General features: G+C 39.8%; 1 protein-coding gene across 2 annotated transcripts in view; it reads right to left on the reverse strand.

Moving 5' to 3' along the window:
* The window catches only part of dpf1 (double PHD fingers 1), a 168,021-nt gene that overhangs the window by 90,501 nt on the left and 51,873 nt on the right, over nt 1-25,647 (reverse strand). Inside the window, exons 2-8 of one of the 2 annotated variants that reach the window (XM_061925341.2) lie at nt 16,680-16,709; nt 13,190-13,350; nt 8,125-8,232; nt 7,878-8,005; nt 3,842-3,931; nt 3,148-3,226; nt 2,943-3,074 (exon numbers count right to left, since the gene is read on the reverse strand). In XM_061925341.2, the coding sequence (XP_061781325.2) occupies nt 2,943-3,074; nt 3,148-3,226; nt 3,842-3,931; nt 7,878-8,005; nt 8,125-8,232; nt 13,190-13,350; nt 16,680-16,709 (728 nt within the window). Of the gene's footprint in view, nt 1-2,942; nt 3,075-3,147; nt 3,227-3,841; nt 3,932-7,877; nt 8,006-8,124; nt 8,239-13,189; nt 13,351-16,679; nt 17,706-25,647 lie in introns of those variants that run through there. The other variant, XM_061925342.2, reaches the window with a different exon arrangement.

Below are 25,647 nucleotides of genomic sequence, written 5' to 3' on the forward strand. Positions count from 1 at the left end.
TTATTTATTATCAATAGTGCTATTTCTATTGGTATTTTTTTTGCTCCATTTGTAGTGCAATAATGTTAATTTATGTTATCAATATTTACCTCACTAACTGCTTCTTTGCTATCACTTTTCCTATCATATTTGTACATATCGTAATTGCTGATGTTGTTCTGTAGTTGTCCCTGCAATTTCCCCCTCTGTCTTCCTTTTTTTTCTTCTTTCTATCCCCTCCTGCTCCGGTCCAGTGACGCCAAACATTAATATAAATCTATTTAATGAAGTCAAATACAAATAAGGCAACAAAAGCAATATCCCACACTTCTCTTTTGTAAAGTAAATCTGTACAGCAGATATGGTCATCTACATCAACAATATGATTTGCCTGAGTGGCTGGACAGGACAAAAAAAAAAAGACTATCTTAGCGCCTTGGAGCGTTATTAATTAGCACTATTGCTAAATGTTTCATTAATAAAATAAGAGCAATTCAAAAGTCCCTTACAATGTCCACTCTTACTGGGACTGAAGGATGGTTGTATCTTTCGGCACATGGTAAATTCAGAATTAAAAAAAATGCTAGCAAATCATCATCTTGCTGGGTCTTCCTGGCAAGGTTGTCAAGTAAGTTAAGAGCTAGTATTCATGGATTCGGTCAGTCAGAGTTTTTAGCGTAGCATGTGGAATATCAAAGTTAATCAACTTCTCGGCTTGGTGCGTCACCCTTGATTTATAATCTAGAATTATCGCCTTTCCAACCTGAAAGGCGATACAGCCGAAGCATCTCCTGTAGCTAGCATTACCTCTCGTTACTGGCTGGAGGAGCAGTGTGAGCAAGGCACGGCGTCACTACGCCAAAAAAGTTGTTTCTCTGTGTTAGTTTCTACAAAAACATTGCCGTAATAGCTTGGTTAATATACAGGTCACAGCATTTAAATGGACCGTTCTTGACGGTTTTTGGATGTTTTAATAGGGCTTCATAAGCGAATGAACAAATCTTCTTTACAGGCATTGTGAGCAGTTTTTCACGAGGAAAAGGGAAAGACGTATGTTCTTGTCTTGTTGGTGGGCAAAATACCAAAACAAGTAAAGCTTTTCTTTAAAAGTCAGGTCTGTACTTATAATTAATTTAAAATTCTGCACACTAATAATAGTGTATATATTCCGTTGCCTTGGTAAGTAAAAACCTACTTTTCTTTTGTTAAATGTTCAATATTGAGGTTGGTTATAATGTCTGACTGGCGGGTGGTCAGAAGTAACATACTGTAAACTTGAAGTAGGGTTGTACGGTATACCGGTATTAGTATCATACCACGATACTAATGAATCATATTCGGTATTATACCGCCTCTGAAAAGTACCGGTCCTCCACCCACCTGCGCCCCCGTCGTGTCATTTCTGGTTTACGAGCAGACGAGTGTGTTCGGCAGCGCACAATCACGGAGTACTTACATGAAGACACGGCGTGTAGACAGAAAAGGGAGAACGGACGCATTTTGGCTTGAAAACTAACGATAAAGGTGAAGTTATAACACTGAAACGCCCACCGGAAAAGGTACTTTAAGACTTGGCTAGCTAGCTGGCGGCTAAAGACCAGCCGCAGTCGGCAGTGTTTTAGCTACTTCTTGTCAGGCTTGTCCCTGACAGTTTGGTTAAGTTTCAGTTTTTCCTCTGTGTTTGTTTTATTTCCTGTCAACACTCTTATTTTGGTTCAGTTTTCTGTTGTTCTCTCTGAGTGCTGTCCCCTCAGCTGTGGCTGATTGGCACCTGGCCACACCTGGTGTCAATCAGCCAGCTGCTATTTATACCTGCCCTGCCCTCCAGTCACTGCTGGATTATTGTAGTGTCTACCTGTCCTTGTCGCTGTCGTCATAGCGGTAAACTGTTCCTTATAGCTATTTACAGTTGGTTTCTCCTAGCTTCTTGTTTTCCTGTTAGCCGTTTGCTATTTCCAGTTTTTCTGTTTTCTGGTTCCTCTTTCCATTTTGCCTGTTCCTAGTTTGTTTTTGCTTTATTTTGAACATTAAATCATGTTTTCCTGCTCAATGCATCTTGGGGTTCGTCACCAACAAAACCTGACACTTCTAAATCAAAAATCCTGGCCTCCTTGGCGACAAATAAAGTACGTTTCTTACAAGGACGAGGAATAGCTAGCTAAACCTGTTCCACTACACACCGTAGCTCACCTGCGTCAAAATGTAAATAAACGTCATTGGTGGATCTACACCTAACATCCACTGTAATGATACCAAGTACAGTGTCTAGTCGATACTACTATGATTACGTGGATATTTTTTGGCATCACAACATCTTTCGTTTTTAAAAAAAAATGTATATTATGTTTATAAATTCAGGAAATATGTCCCATGACACATGAGGACTTTGAATATGACCAATGTATGATCCTGTAACGACTTGGTATCGGATTGATACCCAAATGTGTGGTATCATGTGAAGCATCCAAACAACAGAAGAATAAGTAATTATTATATTTGAACAGAAGTGTAGATAGAACATGTTAAAAGAGAAAGGAAGCAGATATTACCAGTAAATGAACAAGTAGATTAATAATACATTTTTACAGTTTGTCCATTATAATGTTGACAAAATAATAGAAGGGAAAATGACACAATATGTTACTGCATATGAAGCCTTTGTTTGTTTACTTACTACTAAAACACAAGTTTTCTTGTATGTTCACTATTTTATTTAAGGACAAACTTGCAATAAGAAACATATGTTTAATGTAACCTAATATTTTTTGTTAAAATAAAGCCAATAGTGCAATTTTTTGTGGTCCACTTTGTTAATAAAAGTAAAGAAAAGTATGGAAATCATTTTGGTACCGGTACCAGTACCAAAATATTGGTATCGGGACAACACTAACTTGAAGAATGTAATGCCTTGTTGTGCACACGGTATACACAAACGTAGAGGAACACTCATTCAGCAGACTCACGCTTGTGGTTGTTCTTGCGCTGGAAGGGTAGCGTGTGTCGTTCTGAGTCTTCCTCGCCCTCTTCGTCTGCCAGATGTGTGTGAGTATAATGGTAGCTCAGTCCCGGGCGGTTCTTGTAGCGCTTTCCACATACTAAAACGCACAAGATCAACATAGTTAGGAGAACATCTGCATGTAAGAAATGTAGGATTGATGCAACACTCACTGTCACAGACATAAGGCTTGTCTCTGTCTTCTATGGCAGGTGGCTCTTGGCGCTTCCTCATGCCTCCAACCCCATAAGCCTGACAAACACACACACGCACATGCATGCATGGAAGAACTTGATAATGCAGGTCAAAAATAAAAACCATCACAGATCAAGTTTGAACCTTCTTTTTGGCAAACACAGGTGTTACAACACCCTGATCATCACTCAAAGAGTCGACACATCTACGTTTGCATTCTAATCATCTGTTCTCAGGAAGGTTTCACTTCCAGCAGGAGGAGACTGATGACACTTAGCAGGGGACCAACAGCTCCAATTAACAAGCTCGCTGTCTCTGTAGAAGAGTGTGTGTGATCATTTCGGAGATACATTGTTAACACTTGATTATATTCCCACAGGACGCCCCATAGAGAAGAAAAAAACCCTCAACTGCGTATTCTAATCAAAGCTGTAAAAGAAAGGAAAAAAAAGTCCCGTGCCAACTTCAATTTATGCATCCTTGTTTGCAACTTATTTTTACTTGTATTAGTAACAAATGCGAAGAGTATTTTTTTGGTCTATACTCTAATTTAAAAAGAATGATAATCTATTTGTTTCAAAGGCTCTTTACATCTTCTACTTCAAATTAGTATTTTTACATACATTTTTTAAAAATATTTGTCTTCAATATGACATGAAATAGTTGCCCTACCCGTGCTTTGGTACGGTTCTTGCGCTTTGGCACGTCTTCCTCCATTTCGTCCACTTCCAGCTCATGAGGAAAATCTCCAACGAGCAATTTCTAGAGGCGCAAAAAATAAATACATTCGCTCAACATCCATTTTTGCTATACAGTAGATCCCGATTCAGCATATTTGCAGATGTTTTCATTTTTTATAAAATAAAATGTATATTTGTTATTTCATACTACTTTTTTCTGTTGAAAACTTGCCTAAAAATGCCTTTTATTAAAACAAATAAACCAGCAATGTGTGAAAATATATGAATTATTTGTTGCTCGAATGGCACATTTTTTGTCCTCCCACATAGCTCAGACCTATTTCTGGTTCTAGTCTACAGCGCTAAGCCTTCTGGGAATTCTGGTACAAGAACATTAAGCAACACAACGGTATCCACACTTCCTAGTTTTGATGTATTTATATATTTAGATATTATTAGATAATATATTAGATTATATAATATAATATATTATTATATTCCATCCATCCATTTTCTACCGCTTATTCCCTTTTGGGGTCGCGGGGGGCGCTGGAGCCTATCTCAGCTACAACCGGGCGGAAGGCGGGGTACACCCTGGACAAGTCGCCACCTCATCGCAGGGCCAACACAGATAGACAGACAACATTCACACTCACATCCACACACTAGGGCCAATTTAGTGTTGCCAATCAACCTATCCCCAGGTGCATATTTTTGGAAGTGGGAGGAAGCCGGAGTACCCGGAGAGAACCCACGCATTCACGGGGAGAACATGCAAACTCCACACAGAAAGATCCCGAGCCCGGGATTGAACCCAAGACTACTCAGGACCTTCGTATTATATTAGATAATATATATTTTTGGCCCTGTGATGAGGTGGCGACTTGTCCAGGGTGTACCCCGCCTTCCGCCCGATTGTAGCTGAGATAGGCTCCAGCGCCCCCCGCGACCCCGAAGGGAATAATCGGTAGAAAATGGATGGATGGATGGATAGATAATATATATTTTTGGCCCTGCAATGAGGTGGCGACTTGTCCGGGGTGTACGCCGCCTTCCGCCCGAATGCAGCTGTGATAGGCTCCAGCACCCCCGCGACCCCAAAAGGGACAAGCGGTAGAAAATGGATGGATGGATATTTTTTTTAATACATTTATTAAAATGACATTTTGTTGTACTTGTGCAATGACGAAAAATCTTTCTTCCTTTTTTAAAATGTATTTATCCAGAGTAAGGCAATCAAAAACAGATTCTAATTTTCAATGCTGACCTGGCAGAGAGGCAACATTTACATGTTATAGATGTTGAAGTACAAAACCCAAAGCCAGGGAAGTTGTAAATAAAAATAGAATACAATGATTTGTAAATCATTTTCAACCTAATAGACTGCAAAAACAAGATACTTAACGTTCGAACTGGAAAACTTTGTTATTTTTTGTAAATATTAGCTCATTTAGAATCTCTTACCTGCAAAATGTTTCAAAAAAGCTGGCACAAGTGGCAAAAAAGACTGAGAAAGTTGAGGAATGCTCATCAAACACTTATTTGGAACATCCCACAGGTGAACAGGCTAATTGGGATCAAGTGTGTATCATGATTGGGTATAAAATCAGCTTCCATGAAATGCTCAGTCATTCACAAACAAGGATGGGGTGAGGGTCACCACTTTGTGAACAAATGTGTGAGCAAATTGTCAAACAGTTTAAGAACAACATTTCTCAACGAGCTATTGCAAGGAATTTAGGGATTTCACCATCTACGGTCGGTAATATCATCAAAAGGTTCAGAGAATCTGGAGAAATCACTGCACGTAAGCAGCAAGGCCAAAAACCAACATTGAATGCCCGTGACTTTTGATACCTCAGGTGGTACTGCATCAAAAACCGATCAGTGTGTCAGTGTGTAAAGGATATCACCACATGGGCTCAGGAACACTTCGGAAAACCACTGTCGGTAACTACAGTTTGTTGCTACATCTGTAAGTGCAAGTTAAAACTCTACTATGCAAAGCGAAAGCCATGTATCAACAACACCCAGAAACGCCGTCGGCTTCGCTGGGCCTGAGCTCATCTAAGATGGATTGATGCAAAATGGAAAAGTGTTATGTGGTCTGACGAGTCCATATTTCAAATTGTTTTGGAAACTGTGGAAGTCGTGTCCTCCGGACCAAAGAGAAAAATAATATTAAATATCTTGTCTTTGCAGTGTATTCAATTGAATATAAGTTAAAAAAGATTTACAAATCATTATATTCTGTTTTTATTTACGATTTACACAACGTGCCAACTTCACTGGTTTTGGGTTTTGTATGATGATAATCTCGCATTGTCTCTTATTGACCAACAAAAATGACTGCTATAGATCGCTCTCAACAGTTCATTCTTAATGTGTTTGAACATAAATGAATGTTTAAGATGGACAAACACTTTTCCAGTGTAAAACATACACGGAGAATGTCTGCAGCAGACAGCGCACCATAAGTAAGTCTTTGGTGATTCTCCTTTTTGAAATTGTAATGAATTATTAGTTAAGAAAAATTAAAACAGTACAGGAATTTGGCAATGAGCTCAGAGTGTGTGCTTTTGCTGCCGTCAAGTTTTGATTGATTGATTGATTGAAACTTTTATTAGTAGATTGCACAGTACAGTACATATTCCGTACAATTGACCACTAAATGGTAACACCCCAATAAGTTTTCCAACTTGTTTAAGTCGGGGTCCACGTTAATCAATTCATGGTAGTGTTTACTGTTAAGTCTGTGTGGTATAAAACCAGTAAAAAATCGATACAATGTTGTTGGAAATCCTGTGCTTTTTGATGTAAAGGTTACAAGGAACACAAATTCATTCAATCAGAAGTTTATTTATTTTTATTGAAAAAAAAGAGCCTCAGAACTTTTTCAAAAAGCTGCCACAAATTCAGGCATTTTAGGCCGCGACAATCAGGAAAAAAAATCCTGCAAAATACTGTGGGCAATGTAAGTGTAAAAAAAAATGTGGCATTTCTCTCCGCTCTCAATATAATGTATCGTTCTTAAAAATTGTGTTACATTTGTTGAATATTACACAAGGATTGAGTTGTGTAACAACAATGCATAACCAAATAAAATACATTACTGGGCAAAAGTCTGTGTGGTTTTTGCTAAGCTATAATGACCATATATAACTGCAATATGAAAAAAGATGGCTACTTCCTGTGTTATCCAGATTTTCACCGCTACTAGGCTAAGCATCACATTGTGTTTAATTCATACTTGCCAACCCTCCCGGATTTTCCGGGAGACTCCCGAAATTCAGCACCTCGCCCGAAAACCTCCCGGGACAAATTTTCTCCCGAAATTCAGGCGGAGCTGGAGGCCACGCCCCCTCCAGCTCCATGCGGACCATAACGTCCTCCCAGCGCGGTAACAACACACAACAACAGCAGTCACGTTTTCGTCTACCGTAAAGCAGTTTGTCTGCCATAAACAGCAATGTTGTGACACTCTTAAACAGGACAATACTGCCATCTGCTGTACATGCATATGTGACAATAACATCTAGGGCTTTTAGAGAGTGCAGTGCACAACTGCGCACACAACAAGGAGACGAAGCAGAATGCATCATCAGAGAGGGTGTTCAGCATGGTTAGAAAAATAGTGACAGAGAATAGAACAAGGATGGACAATTCAACCCTTAACTCAACAATGAGTAGATGAGTGTTATGTGTGTGTATATATATATATATATATATATATATATATATATATATATATAGCTAGAATTCACTGAAAGTCAAGTATTTCTTATATATACTTGGTGAATTCTAGCTGTAAATATATTCCTCCCCTCTTAACCACGCCCCCAACCACGCCCCCCCTCCCCCCACCTCCCGGAATTGGAGGTCTCAAGGTTGGCAAGTATGGTTTAATTGTATTTTTTTTTCATAATCCTACAATGTGTGTCTGTGCTATTATTTATAATGACATTAATAAATACTATTACAGACTGATAGTACAAAGTAGATAGAGACACAAAATTGACACGCCTCACCTGACACTCGCTCATTGGCTCCTCCTCTTTTGTTTCTACCTTCTTGTCCAGAGTTTCCCCAGCGAGCAGTGACTCCAAAACAGGACCATCTGGAATACCCCCCTCCTTTTTTAGAGAGGCCTCATAATCTGGTAAGAAAACACACTATTATGTGACCCCAACAAACTAGATGGGTCCTCCAAAAAAAATCAAACACCGATCTGAAAGTGCTGCACTTCCAAATCAGACCATTCCGTTTCCTCCTTACCGATCTTAAACTCTATTGGTACGAGCCGTGGGTCCTCCAGGATGTTTAGCCGCCGCTTCTTGCGCCAGCAGCGTGCGGGATACGTGTACAACTGACCTGGAGCGTGACCTGAAGCTCAAAACATTAAAAAGAAGAAACACAACTCAGTCTGGAAGCCACCATCGTAGTGGTTCTCAAATCTTTTTCACCAAGTACAACCATAATGACCAACATCAAAATACAGTTGCGTAGTAGGCCTAATTATTCATTAAAAACAAGGCAGAGGGTTTATTTAACAAGTACCGTATTTTTCGGAGTATAAGGAAAAAAAACATATATAAGTCGCACTGGAGTATAAGTCGCATTTTTTGGGGAAATGTATTTGATAAAAGCCAACACCAAGAATAGACATTTGAAAGGCAATTTAAAATAAATAAAGAATAGTGAACAACAGGCTGAATAAGTGTACGTTATATGAGGCATAAATAACCAACTGGTATGTTAACATAATAGTCATTCAAATAACTATAACATATAGAACATGCTATACAATCTGTCACTCCTAATCGCTAAATCCCATGAAATCTTATACGTCTAGTCTCTTACATGAATGAGCTAAATAATATTATTTGATATTTTACGGTAATGTGTTAATCATTTCACACATAAGTCACTCCTGAGTATAAGTCGCACCCCTGGCCAAACTATGAAAAAACTGCGAAAATATGGTATATTTAAAACATTTTGGCTACTGTAACATTGCACGCAGTTTGTACAGTAACACTGTGCATGAATATTTCATTGATTTTTTGGCGTACCACCAGATCAGTGGTCGGCAACCCAAAATGTTCAAATGTTAGCGGTACGTTATCGCATCCTCCTACGGTGTGTAGTGAAGCATGTTTAGCTATTCTTCGTCCTGCAGGGATGATACTTGTAAGAAACGTACTTTATTTGTCGCCATGAAGGCGAGGATTAGTGATTTAGAAGTAGCTAAAACACTACCGACTGCGGATGGACGTTTTCCGCGAGCTAGCTAGCCATGTCTTAAAGCACCTCTTCCTGAAGGTGTTTCAGTGTTATAACTTCACATTTATCGTTACTTTTTAAGCCAAAATGCAACTATTCTCCCTTTTCTGTCTACACACCTTGTCTACAGGTAAGTACTCCGTGATTGTGCACTGGCAAACATGGTCTTCTGCTCGTAAAACCAGCAATGTCATGAAGTGACAACGCGCAGGTACTTTTCAAACAGAGTATAGTACCGTATTTGATTCATTAGTACCGCAAAAACTATACCAGTACCGGTATACCGTACAACCCTAACATATACTTACAGTGTGTACAAATAAAACGATGATGGAGGCTTTTGGATGTTTTTTAGAGTAGACTCCCACTAGCTCAATTGTTAGCTGACTTTTGCTAGTGTTTATTTTACGAGCTAGAATGCATTGTATTGTACCATATGTCCCGGCAAGAAATCTGCGTTCAAAGAACTCCGGCTTATTAGTGATTCCCAGAGCCCAAAAAAAGTCTGCGGGCTATAGAGCATGTTGTATTTGAGCTCCAGTACTCTGGAATGCCCTCCCGGTAACAGTTAGAGATGCTACCTCAATTGAAGCATTTAAGTCCCATCTTAAAACTCTTTTGTATATGCTAGCCTTTAAATAGACCCTGCTTTTAGACCAGTTGACCTGCCGTTTCTTTTCTGCTCTGCCCCCCTGACCTGCATGGAGAGGTTATTAGGTGACCACAGATGAAGCACTAGCTGTTCAAAGTCGGGACCCGGGGTGGACCACTCATCTGTGCATCAGTTGGGGACGTCTCTGATGATCCCCTGCTGGCCCCACTATGGACTGGACTCTCACACTATTAACTAGAGCCACTCGACGTCCATTGCACCGGTCACCCAGGGGGTGGGGGTCCCCACATCTGCGGTCCCCTCCAAGATTTCTCATTGTATCCCATTGAATTTTGTTTTCTCTTGCCCTGATGTGGGATCTGAGCCGAGGATGTCGTTGTGGCTTGTGCAGTCCTTTGAGACACTTGTGATTAAAGGGGAACATTATCACCAGACACCAAGAAAACGGAAATGCTGATTATCGGTCCTGCTAAACACCGACATTTATTTAATAATACCACCTTAACATTTGACAACCAAACAATTACACAAGGCGAATCAGTAAAGAATCTGGGTATTATCTTCCACCCAACTCTCTCCTTTGAGTCACACATTAAGAGTGTTACTAAAACGGCCTTCTTTCATCTCCGTAATATCGCTAAAATTCGTTCTATTTTATCCACTAGCGACGCTGAGATCATTATTCATGCGTTCGTTACGTCTCGTCTCGACTACTGTAACGTATTATTTTCGGGTCTCCCTATGTCTAGCATTAAAAAATTACAGTTGGTACAAAATGCGGCTGCTAGACTTTTGACAAGAACAAGAAAGTTTGATCATATTACGCCTATACTGGCTCACCTGCACTGGCTTCCTGTGCACTTAAGAAGTGACTTTAAGGTTTTACTACTTACGTATAAAATACTACACGGTCTAGCTCCGTCCTATCTTGTCGATTGCATTGTACCATATGTCCCGGCAAGAAATCTGCGTTCAAAGAACTCCGGCTTATTAGTGATTCCCAGAGCCCAAAAAAAGTCTGCGGGCTATAGAGCGTTTTCTATTCGGGCTCCAGTACTATGGAATGCCCTCCCGGTAACAATTAGAGATGCTACCTCAGTAGAAGCATTTAAGTCCCATCTTAAAACTCATTTGTATACTCTAGCCTTTAAATAGCCCCCCTGTTAGACCAGTTGATCTGCCGTTTCTTTTCTTTTCTCCTCTGCTCCCCTTTTCCTTGAGGGGGGGGGGCACAGGTCCGGTGGCCATGGATGAAGTGCTGGCTGTCCAGAGTCGGGACCCGGGGTGGACCGCTCGCCTGTGCATCGGCTGGGAACATCTCTACGCTGCTGACCCGTCTCCGCTCGGGATGGTGTCCTGCTGGCCCCACTATGGACTGGACTCTTACTATTACGTTGGATCCACTATGGACTGGACTCTCACAATATTATGTCAGACCCACTCGATATCCATTGCTTTCGGTCTCCCCTAGAGGGGGGGGGTTACCCACATATGCGGTCCTCTCCAAGGTTTCTCATAGTCATTCACATCGACGTCCCACTGGGGTGAGTTTTTCCTTGCCCGTATGTGGGCTTTGTACCGAGGATGTCATTGTGGCTTGTGCAGCCCTTTGAGACACTTGAGATTTAGGGCTATATAAATAAAGATTGATTGATTGATTGATTGACCTATGTGAGCGTCAATATATACCTTGATGTTGCAGAAAAAAGACCATATATTTTTTTAACCGATTTCCGAACTCTAAATGGGTGAATTTTGGCGAATTAAACGCCTTTCTAATATTCGCTCTCGGAGCAATGACGTCACGTTGTGACGTCACATCGGGAAGCAATCCGCCATTTTCTCAAACACCGAGTCAAATCAGCTCTGTTATTTTCTGTTTTTTCGACTGTTTTCCGTACCTTGGAGACATCATGCCTCGTCGGTGTGTTGTCGGAGGGTGTAACAACACCAACAGGGACGGATTCAAGTTGCACCAGTGGCCCAAAGATGCGAAAGTGGCAAGAAATTGGACGTTTGTTCCGCACACTTTACCGACGAAAGCTATGCTACGACAGAGATGGCAAGAATGTGTGGATATCCTGCGACACTCAAAGCAGATGCATTTCCAACGATGAAGTCAAATAAATCTGCCGCCAGACCCCCATTGAATCTGCCGGAGTGTGTGAGCAATTCAGGGACAAAGGACCTCGGTAGCACGGCAAGCAATGGCGGCAGTTTGTTCCCGCAGACGAGCGAGCTAAACCCCCTGGATGTCTTGGCTCACACCGTCCCTTAAACTGGACAGATCAGCTTTCAGGAAAAGAGCGCGGATGAGGGTATGTCAACAGAATATATTAATTGATGAAAATTGGGCTGTCTGCACTCTCAAAGTGCATGTTGTTGCCAAATGTATTTCATATGCTGTAAACCTAGTTCATAGTTGTTAGTTTCCTTTAATGCCAAACAAACACATACCAATCGTTGGTTAGAAGGCGATCGCCGAATTCGTCCTCGCTTTCTCCCGTGTCGCTGGCTGTCGTGTCGTTTTCGTCTGTTTCGCTTGCATACGGTTCAAACCGATATGGCTCAATAGCTTCAGTTTCTTCTTCAATTTCGTTTTCGCTACCTGCCTCCACACTACAACCATCCGTTTCAATACATTCGTAATCTGTTGAATCGCTTAAGCCGCTGAAATCCGAGTCTGAATCCGAGCTAATGTCGCTATAGCTTGCTGTTCTTTCCGCCATGTTTGTTTGTGTTGGCTTCACTATGTGACGTCACAGGAAAATGGACGGGTGTTTATAACGATTGTTAAAATCAGGCACTTTGAAGCTTTTTTTAGGGATATTGCGTGATGGGTAAAATTTTGAAAAAAACTTTGAAAAATATAATAAGTCACTGGGAACTAATTTTTAATGGTTTTAACCATTCTGAAATTGTGATAATGTTCCCCTTTAAGGGCTATATAAATACACTTTGATTGGATTGATTATTACATATGTGGTCTTGTCTCACATGCTCTGTGCTGCCACTATTTGTGCTAGCTAAATTATATAATTAACGGGCATCTTTTTATACATATTAGTCTCGCCTGTAAGGATATATAGGTGAAGTAATATGGGAGAGATGCGTTTAGGGTTTAGAAATGTCTGGGAACATGTAGCTTCTTGGGCACTGAAAAGCTATTTGATGTCGACTGGGAAATGTAGTTGAACTAGTAACTTCTGCCCAATTCTGCTTATTGTGCTACTGACCAAATGTAAAAAGTAGAGACAGCTTGTACTAGTATCTCTTAGGAGTATTGGTACCAGCGGCATATCATGGCCACAGGGATGTGTGGCTCTGGGCCAAAACACACTGGTGTTAGAAAGAGTAAAGGAAGAAAAGAAGCTGTGGAACAAGATAGAAGGATGACAGAAAGAACCTTTGTGAATGATACAGGCTCCACACCCAGACACCCACCTGGTCCACGGTGGTTCTTCTCCATCCAGATGTAACAGTTGCTTTGGGCCACACCTGTCTGGGAGTCCAGGAAGGGGAGACGCATGGATCGCTCAGCACATAGTCGGGCATTGTAGCTGCGACAGTGCTCAATGGCCTCCTTGTAGAACTCTTCACCAAGACTGGACCGAAGGAAGAAAAGGGATTGCGGCATTTTAAAATGTGCATGGAGGTAAACGCACCAGTGCACACATTTTGAACACAATGGTACCTCGTTTTTTGTGTGTACCCCGCTGTACTTGATTTCTTACGGAAAAATGTTGCTTCTCTTTTCGTACAATTTGGTCTTCATCTGACCTTTTGGGGTACAATAAAAAACGAGGTACAGCAGTACCTATGACTCAGGCTGGATTTACACTACACGTTTCAAGTTACTCAATTCCCAATTTCTGTGGGCCGTGTTTGGTATTTGTGCAACACAATGCATGGAACCACATAATCAATTCTAGGCCCGAAATCAAACCTAAACCAAATGTGCGTAAGATTCAGATATGAAACCAATAACTGCTAACCAATGTTTCATAAATTGTCATTGCTGAATTGGATGTAAGTAAACTTCACCCATTAAATCGATCACAACTGGACTGTTTAGGTCGTCTTCGAAGACGTCACAACTTTCAACCAAGCAGGCTTCATCAGTTAATGCTCAAAGACTAGATAGGACAGCTCTAGTCTAGAGTACTCTAGTCAGACTATAGCTGTCAGCTAGACAGACGTCCGGTTTGTCTTAAAATATGTTTTGTCTGTCATCCAAATAGGCTTCATCAGTTCCTGCTTGAAGACTAGATAGGGCAGCCCTATTCTTGTCTAATATAGCCTACTCCTGGCAGACCACATTTATCAGCTAGTCAAACGTTTAGGTTGTCTTAGAAGACGTTTCACCTCTCATCCAAGCAGGCTTCATCAGCTCAAGCTCAAAGACAAGCTAGGACAGCTCAAGCCTAGTCTAGTCTAGCCTACTCTACTCAGACTACAGCTTTTAGCTAGTCATGTTTTTCCTGTCATCCAAGCAGGCATATTCAAAGAGATAATGCTCAAAAGAATAGATAGAACAGCTTTAGTTCAGTCTACTCTACTCAGACTCTAGTGTAGTCTACTCGACTAGACTCGGACTAGAGCTGTCAGCTAGATAGACGTTTAAGTTGTCTTGCTTCTCATTCAAACATGCTTCACTAGTTCATGCTGAAAGACTAGGTAGGACAGCCATAGTCTAGTCTTGTCTAACCTACTTTAGTCATACTAGAGCTGTCAGATGTTCAGGTTGTCTAAAAAAATAATTTGTCTCTCATCCAAGTGGGCTTCATCACTTAGTGCTTAGATACTAGATAGGACAGCACTCATCTAGTCTAGTATAGTCCGGTCATACTGGAGCTGTCAACTAATCAGACATTTGGGTTGTCTTAGAAGATGTTTCACCTTTCATCCGAGCAGGCTTCATCAGGCATGCTCAAAGAGTAGATAGGACACCTCTAGTCTAGTTTTGTGTAGCCCACTGTAGTCATACTAGGCATTCAGGTTGTCTTCTAAGACATTTCGCCACTCATCCAAACAGGCTTCGTCAGCCCATGTGCAAAGAGTAGACAAGAAAGCTTTAGTCTAGTCTACTATAGTCAGAGAGATTATGCTAGTCTACTCTAGTCAGAGAGATTATGCTCAATGACTAGATAGAACAGCTCTAGTCCAGTCTACTCTACTCAGAATGTAGTGTAGTTCACTCTAGTCAGACTAAAGCTGTCAGCTAGACAGACGTTTAAGTTGTCTTGCCTATCATCCGAACATGCTTTATAAGTTCATGCTCAAAGACTAGATAGGATAGCCCTAGTCTAGTCGTATCTAGATAGGACAGCTCTAGTTTAGTGTAGTGTAGTGATACTGCAGCTGTCAAATATTTAAACATTCTGGTTGTTTCGCCTTTCACCCAGATTTCATCAGCTCGTGCTCAAAGACTAGATAGGACAACTCTAGCCTAGTCTTGTCTAGCCCACTTCAGTCATACTAGAGCTGTTAGCCAGACAGACATTCAGGATGTCTTCGAAGACGTTTCACCTCTTAATCAAGCAGGATGTATCAGCTCATTCTCAAAGACTAGATAGGACACCTATAGTCTACTCTAGTCTAGCCTACTCTAGGCATACTATAGCTGTTCTAAGACGATCTTGTCTTAGGGGATGTTTTGCTTCTCATTCAAGCAGGATTAATGATCTATCTAGTCTTCAAAGACTAGATAGAACAGCTGTAGTCTAGTATAGCCAACTTTTGTCAGACTAAAGCTGTCAGCTAGTCAGACTTTCAGGTTGTTTAAGAATATGTTACATCTCTCATCCAAGCAGGCTTCATTATCTATCTAGTCTTCAGAGACTAGATAGAACAGCTCTAGTCTAGTCTAGGAGAGCCTAATTTTGTCAGACTAAAGCTGTCAGCTAGTCAGACTTTCCGGTTGTTTAAGAAAAGGTTTCATCTCGCATCCAAGCAGGCTGGCTTCATTATCTATGTAGTCTTCAAAGACTAGATAGAACAGCTCTGGTCTAGTCTAGTATAGCCTACTTTTGTCAGACTTTCCGGTTGTTTAATAATATGTTTCATCTCTCATCCAAGCAGGCCTCATCAGAGAGCTAATGCCCAAGGACCAAATAGGACAGCTAGTCGGGTCTAGTATAGCCTATTCTTGTCAGACTAGTCAGACGTTCACGTTGATTAAGAAGATATTTCGGCTCTCATCCAAGCAGGCTTCATCAGGTCATGCTCAAAGACTAGATAGGACAGTCTAGTCTGACTAGAAACTAGAACCACTGTTACCATGGGACCTTTAGACTTGCAATGTAAATACAGCCTTAGTCAAAAAACCATAGCAGGTATTATAAGCATGGATACATTTATACTTATGTGGGGAAATTGTGATTTCTTTTGTACATGATGGAAATAAAAACACTTATTATGCATGCAAGACAGAAGTTTGTAAAGAAACACTGCAATCATACACTTTCCAGAAGAAACACAGCTGTTTTTCTTCTCTTTGTTTGTGTTATTGTGACGTACTTACACACACATCTATCATCTTGTTTTCCCAAATAGCCGCTTTCAGTATATTCAGACAGTGACAATAACATGTAAACGTAGGTTCAATGTTGTTGTCATGGAAACTAGAGGCCAAAAAAAAATGTTCAACCGTTTTCACTTTTTGAAAAAAAAAAAAAAGAAGTGTCCTGTAAATGGTCCCTGAGTGTACGATTGTTGAGATAAGCTTGCCCAATCCCATTAAAGTGCAGCAGATGAGCTTGGCAAAGACACACACACACACACACACACACACACACACACACACACCATACAAGATAGTTAAAATGTGGCACAATTGTCACTCTGAAGGCGTTTTTTTGTTTCCACTCATACAAGAGCGAGTTTGATTAACATTCAGTGCCATTCTCTCTGTCTCGCTCCCTCCATCTCTTACCTGTTCTTGATGACTGCACCTCCAGATTGCCTGTGGGGAGAAAGAAAAAGAACCCCAATAGATGCATTATGAGTCACCTTTCTCTCAAACCCCATTTTCCTCCACTGTTGCTTTAAGTTCTTACTCCATCCTCAGCGCCTTTGCCTTCTTTCTCCTTCATAAGTGAATCTTTATTTACTTTTACACTCGACCGACATCATTTATTTTGCGTTCGTCTTGCCACCGCTAATCACTTTTCTCCTGTGTCTTCCTGCTGTGTCGAGGCATCAAGGTCACTCTACTCTACACACACGCACACACACACACACACGCACACACACACGCACACACACACACGTCTTGGCTACTTTGTGTGGACACACGTTTGGTCAGTAGTTCGTGAGGGCCCCCCTTTCCACTATAGCTAGAATGATGAAAAATATATATCTAGCACTAGATGGGAGTAGAGAGTTACAATCTCACTTTAGGATGCAAAACACACAAAGTAAAAAAAATATTTTACTTTGTGAGGACCGACCGCTGTTGCTAGGTAGAAACACACACACACACACACACACACAACCACACACACACACGCAGAGTTACGCTGGACCGAATGGCGATGTATAAAATGTGATGCTACCAAAGAAAAAAATAATTCAAAGTAATTAAACATGATTAATCACAATTTTCAACTATGTCTGAAAAATAATATCTACTGTATTAATTTACTGTATTGTACAGAAAGACAAATGACAGGACACAATATCATACAAACCCCGTTTCCATATGAGTTAGGAAATTGTGTTAGATGTAAATATAAACGGAATACAATGATTGAAATCCTTTTCAAGCCATATTCAATTGAATGCACTACAAAGACAAGATATTTGATGTTCAAACTCATAAACTTTATTTTTTTTTGCAAATAATAATTAACTTAGAATTTCATAGCTGCAACACGTGCCAAAGTAGTTGGGAAAGGGCATGTTCACCACTGTGTTACATGGCCTTTCATTTTAACAGCACTCAGTAAACGTTTGGGAACTGAGGAGACACATTTTTTAAGCTCCTCAGGTGGAATTCTTTCCCATTCTTGCTTGATGTACATCTTAAGTTGTTCAACAGTCCGGGGGTCTCCCTTGTGCTATTTTAGGCTTCATAATGCGCCACACATTTTCAATGGGAGACAGGTCTGGACTACAGGCAGGCCAGTCTAGTACCCGCACTCTTTTACTATGAAGCCACGTTGATGTAACATGTGGCTTGGCATTGTCTTGCTGAAATAAGCAGGGGCGTCCATGGTAACGTTGCTTGGATGGCAACATATGTTGCTCCAAAACCTGCATGTACCTTTCAGCATTAATGGTGCCTTCACAGATGTGTAAGTTACCCATGTCTTGGGCACTAATACACCCCCATACCATCACAGATGCTGGCTTTTCAATGACAATGGCGCCTATGACAATCCGGATGGTTCTTTTCCTCTTTGGTCCGGAGGTCACGACTTCCACAGTTTCCAAAAACAATTTGAAATGTGGACTAGTCAGACCACAAAACACTTTTCCACTTTGTATCAGTCCATCTTAGATGAGCTCAGGCCCAGCGAAGCCGACGGCGTTTCTGGGTGTTGTTGATAAACGGTTTTCGCCTTGCATAGGAGAGTTTTAACTTGCACTTACAGATGTAGCGACCAACTGTAGTTACTGACAGTGGGTTTCTGAAGTGTTCCTGAGCCCATGTGGTGATATCCTTTACACACTGGTGCAGTGATTTCTCCAGATTTTCTGAACCCTTTGATGATATTACGGACCGTAGATGGTGAAATCCCTAAATTCCTTGCAATAGCTGGTTGAGAAAGGTTTTTCTTAAACTGTTCAACAATTTGCTCACGCATTTGTTGACAAGTGGTGACCCTCGCCCCATCCTTGTTTGTGAATGACAGAGCATTTCATGGAATCTACTTTTATACCCAATCATGGCACCCACCTGTTCCCAATTTGCCTGTTCACCTGTGGGATGTTCCAAATAAGTGTTAGATGAGCATTCCTCAACTTTATCAGTATTCCACCTTCCAACCGCTGCCTTGTTTTGAATGAATTCTTGGGCCTACTACGCTACTGTATATCGGTCATTATGGTGGTACTTGGAGAGCCCACGTGTTTTCTGAGGTGATATTAGGTGAAAAAAGTTTGACAACCACTGACATACTGGATCGTTTTGGACTCTTTTGCTCGATGCTTCCTGTTGCATCCTTGTACGTTTTCCTCTCTCTCGCTTTACATCTTGTGTGCTCATTCCTATGGCAAGCCGTGCTTCCTAGCCAGCCTGCCTTCTTGTTTTTGTTCATACTTTCATTTTTGTGAATTTCTACTCCAGGTGAGCATCCTTTGTATTGCAGTGAGCCTTCTTTTAAATTGCGTCAGCAAAATGCCATTTCTGGGGAAAGGCCACGCACTCGAAAACGCATAGCGTTGGCATGGTAATTCTACTCGCTAATCACTTTTTGTTTGACTGTTACATCATTGCTCTTCTTGCAATAAACTCCAGTTGGCTCCTTTTGCTCCATCCTGCCTGCTTTCGTCAGATCACAGTAGAAAAAGATGCATTATTAAATGAAAAAAATGTAACATGACTAAATATATAAGATGTATTAGAATAATAGACTATTTGACAATCAAAACATAGATCTGTGTTTTTCTCTTAAATAAAAGCCTGTATTCCTTTATAGCTTTATTTTATTAACGTAACCATTGAGTCTCTTTTTTGTCATTTTTGTAGCAGTTAAATCTACATTCAGCAGAGCCACACTCTTGTGATGTTACTGACACCTGGTGACCAGTGTATAGTACTGCATATCATCACAATCTATCAGACTCTTCGACAATGAAAATCCTTAAGTAAAGCCTTTAAGGGGGACCTATGATAATTGTATTGGATATGCTTTATTGTGAATTTTGCATTTTGCATAGTCACATTTATAACCTCCTTTCTGAATATGCCTGCAAAACAGTTTGTTTGGGGAGGCTGTCCTCTTACATGCAAATGAACCACCCCACGCCTCACCCTGTTACACTGTTGAATTACATATCTTGAAGAATGAGATTACTGCTGATTTTTTTCAGACACGGTCAAAAATAAATGTCACGGCATATCTCACTGTGCATATTGCACATCAGTGTTATTGACCACGTTTGTTTATGTGGTATAACAGCTTAATTGAAAACTTGACATTATCTCTCTGAAGGTGTTTTGCAGTTTAATGGTTAATATTATTAACAAAACAGTCCCGTGTAAAACTTTCTGGACAATTAAACACAAACGTATTTATTTTATAGGCATCAGGGCAGGCACGAGACAAGAGGGCAGGACGTGGGAGGCTCCAGCACATGAATGCAGAGCGGACAGAGCAAAGCGGAGAGGAGGGGCCCGGCAGAGAGCGTGTATTAGCATGCCCATATAAGTACATCCTTCAAACTGTGACTTCACAAATTGCCCACTGCCCGCGACCCCAAAAGGGAATAAGCGGTAGAAAATGGATGGATGGATTATAAAAAAAAGACCTGCAAAACACAGCCTTGAGAGGCACCCAAAACTGCTTGCAGGTGCACATCCGAATGCATGAAACCTATGATTTGACACTATGACATTGTTTAAGACGAGTATCGAACATTGTAACAATATAAAAACGTCAAACAAGAGGAAAATCATAATAGGTCTCCTTCAAGTGTTACATATTCAATCCTCCTACTACTTAATAGCGCTAATTAACTGCCAACTTGCGTAACATAAATAACTATCAATGACAACAAGAAAAAGTCATCCACAAAGCGTCGCTTCTCTTACCATATTTTTATACAATTTTGATTTTTAAGGGTATACAATTCACTGAACTGGAAAATGTGCAAGATGAATAAAAGCAACATTTCAATTAATAATGTCTTTTTTGGGAGCATAAAATAAAATAAAGTGTTCTTAGTTCAATATCCTGAGACGATGCATTGAAGGCTTTTTTTCTGATTATACATATATACAGTATATATATATATATATATATATATATATATATATATATATATATATATATATATATATGCTTATACAGTATATATATATATATATATATATATATATATATATATATATATATACTGTATATATATATATATATATATATATATATATATATACACACACATACACAGTATATACATATACACGGATATACATATGAATACATATACACTTATATACATATACATATATATACATATATTATATATACATATATACACACACACACATTATATATACATACTGTACTCAAATATACATGCATACATTTACATGTATATACTAGGGCTGCAACTAACGATTAATTTGTCTATTATTACTTCGATTAATCGATTAATAATCGAAAAAAGAGACAAACTACATTTCTATCCTTTCCAGTATTTTATTGGAAAAAAACAGCATACTGCCACCATACTTATTTTGACTATTGTTTCTCAGCTATTTGTACATGTTGCAGTTTATAAATAAAGGTTTATAAAAAAAATAAAAATAATAATAATAAATAAATAAAAATAAAATAAAATAAATAAAAATAAAAATAAGAAAATTGCCTCCGCGCATGCGCATAGCGTAGATCCAACGAATCGATGACTAAATTAATCGCCAACTATTTTTATAATCGATTTTAATCGATTTGATCGATTAGTTGTTGCAGCCCTAATATATATATATATATATATATATATATATATATATATATATATATATATATATATATATATATATATACAGTATATATAATTCAGCAGCTGAAAAAATACTTCGCTCACGGAAACCGGATGTTGTGAGGACATATCCACTTTTGATGGTGGGCCGCGTCTTTTCCTGTGCACACGAATGATGTAGCTCGACCAAAGATGACGTAAAAGTCGCAAACAAGTCGCATCACCATTTAGACTGCGGTCACTTTTGAAAAGATCAGATTCCAAACGGATTCAAACTACCTCCTGATGTGGCCCAAATCTGATGCGAAAAGATATCTGATCTGTGTCACTTGAGGGCAAAAATAAATCTGATTTGGTGTGCAGCAAAAACGGGCCTTGTCGCGCTACTCAAAAGACAAGATTTACACATTCAACTTGATGCCAAAGACTGCTTCTTGACTACGGCAACACACATAGGACAAACTAAAATGAATGCATACTGGGAAATGACACTCAGAAGTGTAAGAAAACAAGATATAACACCTGGACAGCACAGTTATTGTTGGCTCAGTGAAATTTCTTTTTTTTTTAAATTGCATTAATAAACAAATGAAAATGTATTGCTACATGAACACATACAAAAAATTGGAACCGTTGAGTTATGGTATCAGCTTCCAGGTACCGGAATTTGCTACTGTATTGGTTCAAATATGAACAATACCCTGTCATGAACCGTTTCCCTCATCATGTCTTTGGTTTTGAGTTTTGTATTAACCATGTGTTTACTTTGTAGTTTATCGAGCCCCGTTCTCCACACCTGCCTTTGTTTAGTGATTAGTGTCCACAGCTGTTTTCGTGAATCACGGCCCCTTATATACCCAGTCTTGCCACTCACTTGAAACGGGTACTTTCTGCTGTGATCGGGTCGCATGGTTGTGAGAGGTTGTGTTCTCCAGGATGCGGAAAGACAGGCAGAAGAATCAGTGTGCAGGTAAGAGTCTTTTATATCCACAAAGATACTGCAAAAATTCAAAAAGGGGCCTGCGCCGCTAGCGAACGTGCACGGGGTACTCAAGGCAACTTGAAGCAGAAAAAACATAGCGTTGCATATAGGGACTAAACAAAAGCAGTAGCTAGGAACTATCACAGGGGTCGGCAACCCAAAATGTTGAAAGAGCCATACTGGACCAAAAATACAAAAAAAAAATCCTCCTGTAGCCGCAAAAAATTCAAAGCCTTGTATACTGTAAGTCTTATGATGAAGGCAGCGTGTTTATATTAGATATTAAAGGCCTACTGAAATGAATTTTTTAAATTTAAACAGGGATAGCAGATCCATTTTATGTGTCATACTTGATCATTTCGCAATACTGCCATATTTTTGCTAAAAGGATTTAGTATAGAACAACGACAATAAAGTTCGCAACTTTTGGTCGCTGATAAAAAAAAAGCCTTGCCTGTACCGGAAGTAGCGTGACGTCACAAGTTGAAAGTCTCCTCACATTTCCCCATTGTTTACACCAGCAGCGAGAGCGATTGGGACCGAGAAAGCGACGATTACCCCATTAATTTGAGCCAGGATGAAAGATTGGTGGATGAGGAACGTGAGAGTGAAGTATTAGAGGGCAGTGCAGGACGCATCTTTTTACGCTCTGACCGTAACTTAGGTACAAGGGCTCATTGGATTCCACACTCTCTCCTTTTTCTATTGTGGATCACGGATTTGTATTTTAAACCACCTCGGATACTATATCCTCTTGAAAATGAGAGTCGAGAACGCGAAATGGACATTCACAGTGACTTTTATCTCCACGACAACACATCGGTGAAGCACTTTAGCTACGGAGCTAATGTGATAGCATCGGGCTTAACTGCAGATAGAAACAAAATAAATAAACCCCTGACTGGAAGGATAGACAGAAAATCAACAATACTATTAAACCATGGACCTGTAACTACACGGTTAATGCTTTCCAGCCTGGCGAAGCTTAACAATGCTGTTGCTAACGACGCCATTGAATCTAACTTAGCTACGGACCTCGACAGAGCTATGATAAAAACATTAGCTCTCCACCTACGCCAACCCTCATCTGCTCATCAACACCGAAGCTCACCTGCGTTCCAGCGATCGACGGAGTGACGAAGGACTTCACCCAATCATCGATGCGGTTGGCGGTTAGCGTCCGATAGCGTGTCTGCTATCCAAGTCAAAGTCCTCCTGGTTGTGTTGCTGTAGCCAGACGCTAATACACCGATCGCATCTACAGCTTTCTTCTTTGCAGTCTCCATTGTTCATTAAACAAATTGCAAAAGATTCACCAACACAGATGTCCAGAATACTGTGGAATTTTGCGATGAAAACTGAGCTTTTTGTATTGGATACAATGGCGTCCCAATACTTCCGTTTCAACCATCGACGTCACGCGCATACGTCATCATACCTAGACGTTTTCAACCGGAAGTTTCGCAGGAAATTTAGAATTGCACTTTATAAGTTAACCCGGTCGTATTGGTATGTGTTACAATGTTAAGATTTCATCATTGATATATAAACTATCAGACTGCGTGGTCGCTAGTAGTGGGTTTCAGTAGGCCTTTAACTATCAAAATGACTATGTTTCGCAAGCTGACGCAAATCTTTGTTGATAGAAACGTTGAAATGTAATATTTATTCTACCAATTTTTGTAACATTGGAAAACAGTAAAACGCAGGCTTCTCATGGAAATTACTGGCTTACAATAGTCAAAGGTATAGATGTGTGTGTCTAAGTTAAAGGAAACAGCAGGCTGTCTTCTTTTAATGGATTTATTACAATCTTAGGCAAGCTGGGTAATGTTTGTGGTGGTCTATAACGACATGTCACACAAACAACTATCAGACATGCAGCCAATATTGCATACAGATAGTGTGTCATGAGGCATGCAAATATAAATTAAATACAGCGAGGACATGAGTAAAAGAAATTAAATGAGCTCAAATATATCTACAAACAAGACATAATGATGCAATATGTACAAACAGCTAGCCTAAATAGCATGTTAGCATCGATTAGCTTGCAGTCAGACCAAATATGCCTGATTAGCACTTCATACAAGTCAATAACATCAACAAAGCTCACCTTTGTGCATTCACGCACAGCATGAAACGTTTGTTGGACAAAATTAGACAAACAAGGCGTGGCATAAAACACGTCTTACTGTGGCAGGATCTGAGAAAGTTGTACATGTAAATAAACTACGGTGCGTTTAAGGACCGCCAAAATTGGTAGGACAAAATGGCGCTCGTCAAATCCTCTCATCAGTGAAGCATGTTTAATATAAACAGTGGGATTTCTAACAATTAGTAAGGTTTGTGTCATGTTTGCTCTCATACAGAAACAATATTAAAACAAAAATTATATTTTGTGATTAACGAAAACAGCTGGTGGGGACACTAATCACTAAACGAGGGCAGGTGTGGAGAACGGTGCTCAATAAACCGGAAAGTAAACACAAGAATAATACAAAACTCCAAACCAAAGACATGATCTGGGCATGGGATAATGACATACCTATCCCTAATTTATTTTAACTTAGTATAAAAAAACGTATTTACTATATCCATATCTTGAGGCTGTCGCTAGGCAATTTAAAGTTTCAGCTCCCTCCACAGATGTTTTATACCAGGGGTGTCAAACATAAAGCCTTATGTTTGACACGGGATGAGTTTGCTAAATAAAAAAAATTGCCAAAATCTTTGAATGAAAGAAACTGCTGTTGTAAATGTCGCAATAGCAATTATTTGTATCTATGTATCTATATATGTAAAAACAATAAACCACATGATGTTAGTACATCAGTACATCCTGTAATTTGATTTTGACATTATTTTTTTATCCTGATAGATTGAACATTAACACCAATGAGTTGACTGATGAACATTATCACATCATTTATTCAGAAAGTATGAATAACGACAAATAAAGAGAGAATACTATTAACCGCAACATGTAAGTGTAAAAAACCACCAACAACATTATGATTTGTACATTTTCAGAATGTGCTTGTTCTATTTTTAAACAAAGAAAACAATCTGAAGTTGTCTTTATTTTCAAGTTATCGTGCCGTGATTTTACTTGGGAGTAGATTTTTGTCCATGTGGCCCCCGATCTAAAATGAGATTGACACCCCTGTTCTGTACAGTCTTTTTTGTGTCACGATAAACTTCAAAAACGTAGATAATGAGCAGATGATTATTTCGCCCACAGTCTGTAAATTAAAGAGAAAGAGCT

This window comes from Nerophis lumbriciformis, linkage group LG30, assembly GCF_033978685.3.
Source record: "Nerophis lumbriciformis linkage group LG30, RoL_Nlum_v2.1, whole genome shotgun sequence".
NCBI classification, from domain to species: domain Eukaryota; kingdom Metazoa; phylum Chordata; class Actinopteri; order Syngnathiformes; family Syngnathidae; genus Nerophis; species Nerophis lumbriciformis.